Genomic DNA, 13,128 nt, shown 5'->3' with positions numbered 1-13,128 from the left:
GGAATAAAGAGTTGCTGTTTGAATCTACAAGCTGTGTGGTGGCTCGTGATTGTGTGCCCAGCCAGACTGCGGCAGAGCAGCTACCCAGGTGACCCAAAACTCCATTCAGTTCCCACGGGCACTGGGTTCTGCATCCCAAGCTGTGTCCAGGGTGGGAAGTGCAGAGCAGGAGGAAGGGCCCTCTGACCACTCAGGGTTGAGGGGCCAGGGGAGGAGACAGACCATGAATAACCCCTGATCTCTGTCTCACAGACTCATCTTGGGTTCAGAATGAAGAGCCTCTAGTCTCAGGGGACCGTGGTAGAGATGTTCCCAACCCTGTCTCTGCAGGAAACAGAAACAGAAACACCCATCTTCAAAGAAACCCACAGACTCCGTGACCCCAACCACAGCTGGGAGTGGCCTGAGCAGATGTTGGTGGTGAATGAGGCACCAGAGCCCAGAAAGGCGAACCTGTGCCCCTGTGATGCCCAGGAGGGGGTTTGGAGACCGAAGTGATGCCAGCCAAAGCCGCCAGTCTCACAGAAGCCTCAGGGGGAGCAGGATCAGAGGACTGGACACCACAGACGGAGGGGCAGGAGGCCAGAGCCAGCGGGGCTGCCAGTGTGACAGTCAGGCTCCCAGGGAATGCCCCTGCCCTGTGCAGCCGGGCTGTCACCTGTCCCTCACCCAGAGAGCTCTGGACGGGGCACCTGCCATGGACAGGTGGGGTGAGGGCCAGACTGACCTTTGTACATCTGGAAGATTCAACTCCCTTTAGTACCCACCCCCCCGCTGCCCGCTCCCCTAAAGCTAGGCTTGGCCATGAGACTTGCTTGGCCACAGGGACACTGGCCTCTGATGGTGCCCAGACCCTCGGGCCTGCCAAAATAAGAGCGCACTGCGCGAGGACCCACTGGTGCCGAGAGTGCGAGAGAAGCCCAGGGCAGAGCCGCTCTGCTGACCGGCTGTAACCTGGTGTGCAGATGACTTGACGGGCAGGTGCCCAGCTGGTCACCCCATCCCAGCTGACCTGAAGGTGTGAGTGAAATAAACATCGACTGCTGTTGCCCTTGAGATGCCGTGAGGTTTGTTACGCAGCAGTACCTGCCCCATGCAGGGGGATCAGGGGACAGTTAGATTCTGAACCGGATGTTTCCAGCCCAGTTCAGGGGTACCAGTGCCCAGGAGCACACTCGGCCCAGACGGAAACTGGGGACCTGGGCACCCACAGGAAGGTCTTCCAGGTGCTGGCTTCTGGTGTCCTTGACACAGACCCAGCTGTCCCACAGTGCTCCTGAGCCCCAGCCAGAGCCGTGACGCCTGGCTCTGAACAGGGCTGAAGGGCGACCTGCTCAGGGGGTCTCTCCCGTGACCAAGCAACACGGAAGGAGAGGGGACCCTGAAGAAACCGTCACTGCTGTCCTTGGAGAGAGAAGGAGGCATGTGGTCTCCATGGAGCCCAAGACGCTACAGCAGAGGGCCCTGACAGGGCACAGCTGAGCACAGGTGGCCCGACGACAGGGGTTCTGGGAGGAAACAACTCGGAAAGTCTCCCCAGGATTGAGGAACGCAGATCTCCACATTGGAACAGTCCCCTTTGTGCCCCAAACAACAGATGAAAAGCACCCCAACAAAGCGCCTTTATTAGGGAATCTCAGAAATTCTGGGATTCAGCGAAAGTTCTAGAAGCTTCCAGAATATAGAAAACAGGTGCCAAAAGTTACACACAAGGGCTGGGAACAAGCTGGAGGTACCCACAGGTGTCGGCCACCAGTCGAGCCACAGCGGTTCTCAGCCTGGAATTCTGTCCCCAACTAGGCCGTGGGGCGTGCAGAGGGGGCCATCTTCAAACCCAGATGCCTCCTGGGGAAGTCACTGGGGCCTGGGTGCCATCCACGTGACAGTCGGCCTCCAGCGGGGAAGACCTGGAGTCCAGGAACCCGGATGTGGATGTGCGTGGGGAAGAGGTGAAGGGCTCCCTGCTGGGATACAAAGTGTCCCTCTTGTTTTCCAGCCCCAGCTGTCACACGTGCTGGCCCAAGGGACAGCTGATCCAGAGGAGGGACAATCAAAGGTCTCTAAGAACACACTCTCTCTGCCCTTGGGCTCTGGAAACTCCACTGTGAGGTTTTTGTGAACCTGTACCCGAGTGTGGGAACAAAGACCAAGACTTTTTTTTTTTTTTTTAAGCTGAGTAAATGGAAAAAATGAGGTGATCATTAACTCCCGATTGAACACGAAATAATATTTACATTGCATTAATCATGGGGACGCCGGACAGGCATTTAATGTAAAATTGTGCCTGGGCGGGGGGACTAAAGCCCTGGTCCACCAAAACAGGAAGTCAGAGCTGGGGAATGAGAGACCGGGAAACAGACACAAGGTTGAGCAAGCGGGGTGACAGGGGAGAGCCCGGGCCACACGAGCCCGGCTGGTTTTTACTACTGCCAGCATTTTTAGCACAACTGGGTTTCTAAAATTTACTTGCAAACAATGCTTTGATAAAATGAAAGCAAATAAAAAATAATTGTGTTCTGGAGAAATAAAAAAAGGAAGCCCAGAGGAGAGGGGGGAGACTGGACAGTGGGAGGGCACTGCTGCCCAGGAGCAGCAATGGTGGACAGCGGTGGCTACACTGTTTCCTCCTCCTTCTCTCCAGCCTGACCTGGGAATTAAACTGATGAGCGCGAAGTTCGCGCATTGTCTTGGCAAGCCCCTAGGGAGCCCCCACCCCATGCAGAGCAGGACCCCGAGGAGCTCGCAGGCCCTGCTGCCCTGTGGACCAGGAAGAGCAGGTTGGCACCGGCCGCCCCATCCGTCCTGGACCTCCACTCCCGGCCCTGCTAGGGAAGGCGCTCGCCCGGGGCCTCTGTGCCCCGCTGTCAGGGAAAGGGAAGGTCCAGGAGCCCTGTTGCTTTTCATGGCCTTTAGTTTAAAAACAAACAAACAAAAAAAATTGATAAACGTGCGGCGTTCGGGAGGCAGGTGCTGGTGTCTCAACGGCTTCGCCCAGAGGGAGGCTGGGCCAGAGGAGGCCACGGAGGCCAGAGAGAGTTCAAGGCCAAGCACTGGGTCAGGGGCAAGCGTTCCCTCCGTTCATCCCTCTCCAGAAACCCGGGGCCAGGTCGCGAGGTTCAGACCATGAGGCAGGCGCATCCTGCTGAAGTTCCAAGAGGGGTTTCACAGTCACGTGGCTTGATGGGGACAGAGCTGGGGTTCAGGCTCCCCTACCCAGTGCCCCAGCCCATGTCCCCTACCAGCAGGAGTTAAGTGGTGCCTTTTCTGTCTCCGCTGGGAACCACTACAGTGTGAAGGAAGGGATTGACTCATTCCATCGTCATGGCAACCCGATGAATAGGTGAGGATGAGGACTAGGCTCAGAGAGGTTAAGTCGCATATCTGAGGCCACACAGCCAAGTAAAACGGCAAAGCTGAGATTCGACCCTAGAGCGCTGACAGGGCTGATGAACTGGAGGACACTCTTGATGGGGACTTCAGGGAGCCCCTGGGCTGAGCTGGGAGGACATTTTTTCATCTCTTATTTCAGAGGACAGACCTCGGGATCAGTAGTTGAGCCCTCCACCTGATCTCGGGTCAGCTCCAGCACGGGCTATGCCGGGAGAGCAGAGGGATGGAGGAGGCTTTACCCTGGAGGCTGGCGCTCTGGGACCTCACCGCCCAGTGCTGAGGGCAGATGTGGCTGCCTGAGCCGAGTCTCCTGGGTTGGGGTGGGCCCAGCTGGGCACTGCTGGGACGTCCAGGGGAGGAAGTACCTCATCCCGGCACCTGGTGACCACCGTCTCATGTGTGGGGATAGGCTGGGTGGGGACCGACTCCTGAGTGGGGACACAGCCTGGGCACCCCTCCTTGGCCTTCTGACCGGTCTCCCTGCCTCTGCCCTGCCCCAGACACGGCTCCCAGAGCAGCTGGACAGCAAACCTTCTAGAAATGTCAACCAGGTGTCAGAACTCTGCTCCCCCAAGAGGCTCCCAAGACTGAGATGACCACAGTCCACGTGGTCGGGGTCGCCTCCCAGGACAGTCGCTGCTGTCCTTGGAGAGGCCATCCTCGCTCTTTGGTCCTCAACGGTCCGTCCCTGTCTCCTTCCTGTGTTTCCTTTCCAGATCCACACCGGTGGGACCACAGCCTTGCCTGCTTGTCCCCTGCCTGGCTCCCAGTGTGAGTCCCAGGAGGTGGCGGGAGCCCAGGGCAGGCACAGGCCAGCAGGGAGGAGGCTGGGCTGGCCACAGGGCCTGGTGGTCCACAGTGAGACACCTCAGGAAGGCCACAGTGGAGGAGGAGGAGGAGGGACAGTGCCGCGGAAGCCCCCCCCAACCCTGGGGACAGGCTCAGAGTCACCTATGCCTCATGACGTTGGCCTGGAGGAAGGGTCATGCACAGGGCAAATTGGAGGGACAGTGTTCAGAGTGGGATCCAGGAGTCCCAGTGGGACCGTCCCCTGGGCCTACTGTGTGCTGCCCCTGCAAGAATTCAGTTCCCAGTTCCTGGCCCCAAAGAATGGTCCACTCCAGCGAGGGGCCTGGTTGGAACCTGGCACATAGTAGGTGCCCGACAGAGACTCTGCTTCGGGCTCCCCTCCCTCTCCCGAGGCAGGGGTGAGCATGCCCGGGCTGGCCCTGGTCGGGGCCTCACCGCCTGCTTTTGTGCAGCCCCTGAGTCAGGAGTGGGTTTTGCCGCTGGCCGCTGGCCACCCATCTGGTGGCAGGGAATACTAATTTTGTCTCCAATTAAGCAAAATATCAGCCCCGAAGAGCCCCGTTCCTCAGTAGATCCCTATTAAAAAGCTGTCCTCAGTTCTCGCTATTATATCTTTAATTTTGTCAAATCCAAACCAGGGGGAACCTCTGTTCTGGCCGCAGGGCGCCTCTGCTTGGCCTCCGCCTGTGCCTCCGCCTCTCGCTTTGCGGGGGGTCTCTCCCGCTTCCCGGGGCCCGGGGTGAGGACCCGCCGCCCTGAGGCCACGCGACGGCGGGACGCAACTGCGGACAGGACGCCTCCGCGGGCACCCGCCCTCCTCTCCGCGGCGCGCAGGGCCACCCGGCTCTCAGCTGGGACGCAGCCGTCGTCGGCGGGGGGCGTCCTGCCCGCCGGCCGCGGACCTCCCTGGACACCTGCCCCTCTGCGGCTCCGCGTGGGTGGCCGAGTCTCCCGGGTAACCCGGGCCCCCCCCGCCGCCCCGCCCGCTCCCCGTGTCACATCTGTGGCACCGTCCTTCCCTGCCACTCTGCCCGCCACCCCCTCGTCCTCCCCCCTCCCTCCTGGCTCTGTCCCTGCCTCTCTCCGCAGCTGCTCCGTCCTTCCTCCTGCTTTGCTTTCCCTGTCACGCACCTCCTCTCCCCTCACTCCGCCACCAGGTCCCCTCTCCCCCTCTCCCTCCCTCCCTCTCTCTCTCTCTTTCTCTCCCCCACTCTCTCCCCCCTCCCCACCCCCGCGGTCCCCCTCTTCCTCCTTTTCCATTGGCTTCTCGGGTCCCCTCTCCTCTCTGCCCCCCCAGCTCTGCCCGCCGACCCCGTCTGTGCCCCTGCCCACCCCCCTGCGTCCCGGAGGTGGGGGCGACGCTCCGATGCAGGTGGGAAGTCAGGCTGGAGTCAGATGGGAGAGGCTCAGGGGACAGATGTGGCTGTGGGCCTAGGAGGGGGCCCAAGCCCGCCAGCAGCCTAGAAGCGGGCACCTGTAGGGAGCCCAGCGGGGGGTGCTCTGGGAGGGGGCGGCAGGATGATGAGCAGCCTGGCGGCCAGGAGGGCAGGCCTCTGCCCCTGGGCAGGTAAGGAGGTGGGCTGGGTGGTCCTGGGTGGGATGCCTGGCCCATGGCTGCCCAGGATGAGCTGGGAAGGCCCACGGGGCCTGGCAGAGGGTGGAGTGTCCCACTGAGCAAGGCGGGAGGGCCTCCGTGACCTCTGGGTGGGATGCTCAGAATCTTGTGTCATGATTCCAGAATCTTCGGGTCTAGGAGCAGCAGAATGTCGGAGCTGGACAAGGCCAGATGCATCCTGTGACTCCACATCCTGGGCTTGGGGGGCAGCTCTCCCGAGCTCCTCTGTGCCAGGCACAATGCCTGGTTCACTCCTGTTTAATCTCTTCACCAACCCTGGGAGGTGGGTACATGTGTCTTCCCTTTAATGGGCATAAATGAGGTTCAGAGAGGAGAAATGACTCGTCCAAGGTCACACAGCAATTTGGCAGGGCTTGTGGGGTGTGCTCCAGTGGAGGTCAGACCCCAAGCTGAGGATGGAAATCAGTCAATACCCATTAGATGACCCAGGCCTCTGGAGGAAGGCCTGGGGTGCAGAGGCAGAAACAACAGGGGCGTTCGGCCGGCATCTGCCAGGGCTGCCTCTAGAGAGGCCAGCATGGCCAGGAGGTACTGATGATTAAGGAACAGAAAGAACTGGGCTTGAATCCTGGGTTCCTACTCACCAGCTGGGTGACCTTCTCCTGGTTACTTAACCTCTCTGACCCTCTGCTTCCTCCTCCCTCCTGCCTCCTGGGCTTCCTGAGCATTCCCTGCTGTGAGCTCCAGGCCTCTGCCCAGGAACAGTGTTGCAGTTTGAGCTTTGTTGCTTCTGTTAGCGTCTACTGAGTGCTGGGTGATGTACCCAGAGGGGTCCGGGGCGGAGGGACAAGGGAATGAGAGGGACAGGGTGTCTGGCCTCCCCGAGGGGCTGTCCTTGATTACTGTAGGGCTGGGAGCAGCTACTCACTCTCTCTTGCCTCTCTCCTCTCCAGAACAGCCTTCTGAGGAGTCCGCCCCCGGCTTTCAGCCGAGCTTGTGCCAAAGATAAACCAGACAGCGAGGAAAAGTCCTTCCCTCCCCAAAATGAGCTGATCACGCCCAGGATTCCACTCCTTCAAGAAAAGACGGCACAGAAATTGCAGGTCTGGCTCCCCACGTGGAAAGCTGTCATTTCCCGGCTTGTGGTGCCTGGGAAACCTGGACAGAGAGGGTGGGTGGAGGCCAGGAGGAGGCAGGGAGTCTCAGGGAGGCCGGGGCCGGGAGGGGCTGCTTCATCCCTGGGGTGAGGAGGTCTGCCTGGCACGTTGGCGCATGTGGGTTCGCATGTGTGCGGGGCTGCAGGGCGCTGGACTCAGAGCTCCCCTCACCCCCCGGCTTCCCCTGAGGGCATCTGTCCCTGAAGCCTGGAAATTAGGCCTGCCTGGCTTCCTGCCCCTCTGGGGAGCCTGGTGCTCCCCTGCCTCCTGCAGCACTGGGCTGTGATTGGTCGCAGTGGGTCCTCTGTACAGAGGCTCTGCCACCAGCAGTGGATGGGCGAGGTGGACGGTGACGTAGGGCACTCCCCTCCCGCAGGCCCAGGAAGCAGGACTTTAAGGTTCTAGATGCCACCGTTCCCTGGCTGCTGCTGGCCTTTGGGATTCAGCGTTCTCTGATTCAAGGACACGAGCTTAAAGATCCACGAGTCCCAGTCCCCGGGCTCTGTCCTAGGAGTCTAACAGCCCAGGAGTAGGCTGGAGAGCTCTGCAGAGGCCAGGGAGCTGGCCAGCCGCGGCCCTGGGGCGGCGCCCCCCTCCTGACCTGGCCTTAGTCTGCGAGCCTGTGAAATGGAGGCCGGGTGGTCACGGGGGTCTTCCTGGATGTGCCTTTTCTTAGCTGTGCACCGGAGCCTGGGGCCTCGCCTTCCTCCCTCCCTCCCTCTCATTCGCTTGTCCCTCTCTGTCCTTGTGACACTACAGGCACCAGCTTTGCCTGGAGGGTGGCACAGTTGGATTCAGGGGTACACAGCTGGTGGCACCGAGCACCCTGTAGCCCACGTCCAGATTCCCTGGCTCAGGAGAGCCCATGAGAGCCTGGGGGTGGGGGCGGGTTGAGGACAGGCTGGGGGCTCCCCCACTTCTGGAATCCTGGAGCCGGGAGGGTGCCGGGAGCTCAGGCAGCCTCGGCTGAAGCGGGAGGAGATGCGGCTCAGGGGTCCTTAGCCATCCTTGATGCCCGATGCCCAGCTGGCACCAGGAGCCGGCTCCATGCTCACCCGCCCTGAGGCGGTGGCTGGGGGTAGGGACCTCCCCGTCCCAGGAGCTGTGCACCTTCCAGTGGGGCCATGCAGGCACCAGGCCCACGGGAGGGACTTCAGGCCTGGTGCCGTTCAGCTGCAGGAGCTGGAGGAAGGGTGGTGGCTGAGAGATGTCCTCCCCCTCAGGGTTTCTGCAGGGGAACCAGAGACAGCCAGGGTCGTCACTAGGAAGGAGGGGCGCAGTGGAGAGTCAGGCCAGAGACAGTCAAGTGCTCAGCCTTGGCCAGGCCTCCCTGGAGCCGGAAGTGCTGCGGAGGCTGCCAAGGCCGAGTCCCCTCCCCAGGGACCTGCAGTGCCATTCCCAGCAGTCCCAGTTCTTCACGCTGAGGACCTTGCTCCAGGTCCCTCTGACTGACTCAGAGGGAGTGGCTGCTGTGTGAAGTGACAGGAAGGAGACAAAGCCAGATGGGGGTCTCCACGCTACGGAGACCACAGTCTGCCCGGGGAGCCTGGGGGAGCCTGGGCTGCTTAGGCAAGACAGAGGCTGTCTGGGCCCGGGGATGGCGGGTGCCTGTGGTGCAGGGGGTGCCCTCCTGCCCGCGCTTCCAGACCCACCTGGGAGGTCCTGTGCCCCTGCCTGCAGCTGGGGAGGTGCTTCTGTCCAGCACCACCACACGTGCTGTAGGGCCTTCCATTCCCAGTCGGCCTGGAGGAGAAGGGCACTCGGGCACCCATGCCGTGCACAGTCCCCTCCTGGCCGGGCCTCTGAGCACAGTGGACCCAGGCAGAGAGTTGCTCATGGCTCTGACTCCCAAGGGAGGGGCACCTCAGAATCTAGCTCTTCAATTCATTTGATGTCAGGAATCTTCCAGAAAAGACCCAGACATGGTCAATTCGTTTTTTCCTGGTACCAGAGGTTGAACCTAGGGGCGCTTAACCCCTGAGCCCCATCCCCAGCCCACTTTTGTATATTTTGAGACAGGGTCCCACTTAAGTTTCTCAGGGCCTGGCTAAATTGCTGATGCTGGCCTTGAACTTGGGATCCTTGGGGCATGGTGGATTTCACCTGGAGTTTTGGAGATTCATGGATCCTTTGAGGTTCATCTAGGGACCCGGGTTGCAGGTTGAGGATTTGAGATGTGAAGAGTGTTTTCCAGATGAGGGGACAGAGACCTGTAAGTGCATTGCACCCGGGTGTCATCTGTGGAGGGGGCAGGAATTATTTTATGAAACGAGAGGATTTCACGTTCCACCGCCATTCAGGCGCGTGACCGAGCACAGTCACTTTTCTCAGTTTCTCATCTGAGAAACGGGACAGCACCGTTCAATCCTGCTGGGCTGGCAGAGTGACCGAGGAGAAGGTGCATCAGGCCCTGGGTGCGGCTGCAGGAGGTCTCCAAGGTCACCACAATGGGGGAGGGGCGGCACAGAGCCCGCCATCCCCTGCCATGACTGAGCAGTGTCCTCCTCTCCAGGCCACTAGCTGACCGTTGCCCGGCTTCCCTTGGCTATGGACACCCCTGGCTATCCTTCACTGGTGCCCACGACCTCGGACCCGGGGAACAGCTCCTGGTCCTGGCTCCTGGATGTCACTCCGGGCAACGCCTCCTCGGGCGCTAGCCCTGCAGGGCTGGCTGTCAGCGGTGTTTTGATCCCTCTGGTCTACCTGGTGGTGTGCGTGGTGGGGCTGCTGGGCAACTCGCTGGTCATCTACGTGGTCCTGCGGCACACGGCCAGCCCGTCGGTCACCAGCGTCTACATCCTCAACCTGGCGCTGGCCGACGAGCTCTTCATGCTGGGGCTGCCCTTCCTGGCCGCCCAGAACGCCCTGTCCTACTGGCCCTTTGGCTCCTTCATGTGCCGCCTGGTCATGGCGGTGGACGGCATCAACCAGTTCACCAGCATCTTCTGCCTCACGGTCATGAGCGTGGACCGCTACCTGGCCGTGGTGCACCCCGCGCGCTCCGCCCGCTGGCGCACAGCGCCCGTGGCGCGCACCGTCAGCGCGGCCGTCTGGGTGGCCTCGGCCGTGGTGGTGCTGCCCGTGGTGGTCTTTTCGGGCGTGCCGCGGGGCATGAGCACCTGCCACATGCAGTGGCCCGAGCCGGCGGCCGCCTGGCGGGCGGGCTTCATCATCTACACGGCGGCGCTGGGCTTCTTCGGGCCGCTGCTGGTCATCTGCCTGTGCTACCTGCTCATCGTGGTGAAGGTGCGCTCGGCGGCGCGCAGGGTGCGGGCGCCCTCGTGCCCGCGGCTGCAGGCGCCCTCGTGCCCGCGGCGGCGGCGCTCGGAGCGCAGGGTCACGCGCATGGTGGTGGCGGTGGTGGCGCTCTTCGTCCTCTGCTGGATGCCCTTCTACGTGCTCAACATCGTCAACGTGCTGTGCCCGCTGCCCGAGGAGCCCGCCTTCTTCGGCCTGTACTTCCTGGTGGTGGCGCTGCCCTATGCCAACAGCTGTGCCAACCCCATCCTCTACGGCTTCCTCTCCTACCGCTTCAAGCAGGGCTTCCGCAGGGTCCTGCTGCGGCCGTCCCGCCGCGTGAGAAGCCAGGAGCCCGCGGCCCCCGAGAAGACGGAGGAGGACGAAGAGGAGGAGGGAGAGGAGGGCGGGGAGGAGGAGGAGCGGGGAGGGAGGAAAGGCCAGGAGATGAACGGCAGGGTCAGCCAGGTGGCGCAGCCCGGCACCAGCAGGCAGGAGCAGCCGCCTGGCAGAGCGGCCAGCAAGGAGCAGCAGTTCCTGCCCCAGGAGCCCTCGGCGGGGGAGAAGTCCAGTACCCCACACATCAGCTACCTGTAAGGGTCCTGGGAGGAAGGGCGGGGCCTGCGGCAAGCCGAGGGCATCCTGTCTGAGGTCTCAGAGGACCGCCATGGGACGTTCAGAGGCCTGCAGTGAGATCCCACTGCTGGGTGGCCCTGGCAGGTCGCTTACCCTCTCTGGACCTTATTTCCTTCTCTGTAACTCAGGGTGGGAATACTGAGCCTGGATGAGCTCTGTTAGATTGAGGGGTCTGGAGGGCGAGGCTACTGGGCTGACCTCTTGAGTGGGGCCCAGGTTAGGGGGCTCTGCAGCCTCTCCCTTAGAGATGGAGCCTCCTGGGGATGACAAACCAGGCCTGAACTTTCTGGGCTCACACTCAGGGATGTGGGAGATGCTGGGGAGCAGACAGGAGCCCCAACAGAAGAAGTCAAAGTCTGGGGGAGGGGAAGTGGAACTGCTCAGGCCCCAGGTCAGTTCTCCCTGGCCCTTGAGGCCCCCTTTATCTCTGGCCTCACATGCTGCCAACTCAGTGACCTCCAGGCCCTTGTGGCCCAAGTGGTCAGCGCGGGACCGCACCTGCTGCCGAGCGTGAGGAGAGGAGGCAGATTTTCCAGGAAGTCCAGCTTCAGGGTGTCTTGCTGCCTGGGCCCTTTTGAGGCCCGGGTCTAATCTTGTCCTTGTGATTTTATATTCCTTTTCTTGGAGAGGGACTCCAAGCTTGGGCCACCCAGAGCCTAGCGGGGTCCTGTTGAGGTCAGCCACTGACTTCAGGCAGCTCACTGTAGGGGCTCCAGAGCTGCCCAGGTCGTGGAGGGCTGAAGGCATCTCCTACAGGACCAGCCCGTCCTCCTCCTTTTGACCCGTGTCCCCTCACAGACAAGACGGACATGACCCACACAGAGGGCACAGGAAGGCAGAGTTTCTATGGAGCACAGCTGGGAGGGTCACCGGGGAGGTTAGGGGAGAAGAGGAAGAGGGGGAGGGACAGGAAGAGAAGGAGGAGGACAGGTCTGTTTTGGGACCTTGGAGCCGTCCTTGGCCCCTCTGGGCTGGACCGAGGCCCTGGGAATGGAGCTGGCCCCCAGGGGCAGTGGGAAGGTTGGAGAACTTCTGCAGGCTGGGGGAGCCGGCCTCTCTGTTTTCTGTATTCCTGAGGGGAATACAGGGAGCAGCCGCTGTCCAGGTCCCTCTCAGAGCTGACCCTGTAGGGCCACCATGAGGCTGGCCCTGGGGAGGGGGATCCTTCTGCTAAGCCCCCCCCTCGCCCCCACAGAGGGCAGGCGCTCCTCAGGGAAAACACAGGAGCCAGGAGAGTGGAGACCTGGTCTCTGGCTCACCTCAGGACCCTTACTGGCCTTAACCTCTCTGGGCCTCAGTTTCCCCATCATGAAACAGAGGTGACATCCAGTTTGCTGCCTGCTGGGATCTGGAGAGACAAACAAGTGAGTGGGTGGGTTACCGAGCTCCTGCCAGGGGCACCTTGGATCATGGAGCGGGCGCACCTCCCACCCCAGGGCTGGCCTGCACCCCTCCTCTTTTAGCAAGTGGCCTCTGTATTGGGCTTTTGGAGGTGAGAACACCGTAGGCCACGAAGAATGGGGATTAGGAGGCCAGAGGTCAAGGGTCAGGGAGGTAGGGCTAGGAGAAGGGAAGTTCCCACACCCAGACCTCCTGGCGGTTGGAGGTCAAACACCCAGCTCTGGGGCTTGGTCTGGGGTTCCCCTGAGGAGAATCTGAGGGTCTTCCCTGGCTGACTCTGCGCCCCAACTCCTGGTGCAGGTCAGCAATGGGGCTGGGGACTGGTTAAGACATCTTTTACTACTTCTGCCCCTAGCACTTGTCAATAAAGACGGTGACACATGACAAGAGCGATGGCCTGGGCCTGCTGGCTGCTGTGTGTTCAGATGGGTGTGAATGTGTGGGTGTGGGGGGCCCACATTTTTTTTCTGTACTGGGGATTGAACCCAGAGGTGCTCCACCACTGAGCCACACCTCCAGCCCTTTTAGTTTTTATTTTGAGACACTGTCTCACTAAGTTGCAGAGTCTGGCCTTGAACTTGCAATCCTCCTGTCTCAGGCCCCCGAGCTGTTGGGATTACAGGTGTGTGCCCACATTATTACTTTATGGGATGACGTGACTTCACGTCGCAAGCACCTTCCAGTTTCATGAGGATGCTCACTTACTTCCTTGAACGTGGTGTCTTAGCTGAGAAACAGGGACAACTTGCTGGATTTGGTACATCAAGCTCTTGGCTGGGGTACAGGAGGTCTCCAAGAGAGTGGTGGCACAGAGACAGCCATCTCTGGCCATGAAGGAGCTGTGCCCTCCCTCCCCCAGGTCACTGCTGAGGTTGACAGGCCTCCTCTTGATCACGGACCCCTGCTTATCCACCGGGTGCA

General features: G+C 61.2%; 1 protein-coding gene across 4 annotated transcripts; it reads left to right on the top strand.

Annotated features, from left to right (window-relative positions):
* Window positions 1-4,990: 4,990 nt before the first annotated feature.
* Sstr3 (somatostatin receptor 3) lies at window positions 4,991-12,596 on the top strand. Of its 4 annotated transcripts, none has more exons than XM_046429300.2 (4): window positions 4,991-5,155; window positions 5,939-6,098; window positions 6,730-6,879; window positions 9,446-12,596. In XM_046429300.2, exon 4 carries the CDS (start codon window positions 9,481-9,483, stop codon window positions 10,765-10,767), a length of 1,287 nt encoding a protein of 428 aa, XP_046285256.1. In that variant the 5' UTR covers window positions 4,991-5,155; window positions 5,939-6,098; window positions 6,730-6,879; window positions 9,446-9,480; the 3' UTR covers window positions 10,768-12,596. The 4 variants fall into 4 exon arrangements, with proteins under 4 accessions (XP_046285256.1, XP_046285255.1, XP_046285254.1 ...); XM_046429299.2 differs by lacking the exon at window positions 4,991-5,155 and adding an exon at window positions 5,435-5,572; XM_046429298.2 differs by lacking the exon at window positions 4,991-5,155 and adding an exon at window positions 5,435-5,767.
* Window positions 12,597-13,128: the final 532 nt, after the last annotated feature.

The sequence above is a fragment of the Marmota monax genome, unplaced genomic scaffold (genome assembly GCF_021218885.2).
Source record: "Marmota monax isolate L192 unplaced genomic scaffold, Marmota_monax_Labrador192_F-V1.1 WCK01_AAM20220418_F8-fsc00051, whole genome shotgun sequence".
In the NCBI taxonomy this organism is placed as follows: domain Eukaryota; kingdom Metazoa; phylum Chordata; class Mammalia; order Rodentia; family Sciuridae; genus Marmota; species Marmota monax.
The sequence above is the reverse complement of the archived record's forward strand: the minus strand, read 5'-3'. Positions and strand labels throughout refer to the sequence as shown.

Bases quoted from the DNA above. Each gene is read 5' to 3' on its own strand.
- Sstr3 (XM_046429300.2), top strand. From the start codon at position 9,481: ATGGACACCCCTGGCTATCCTTCACTGGTGCCCACGACCTCGGACCCG.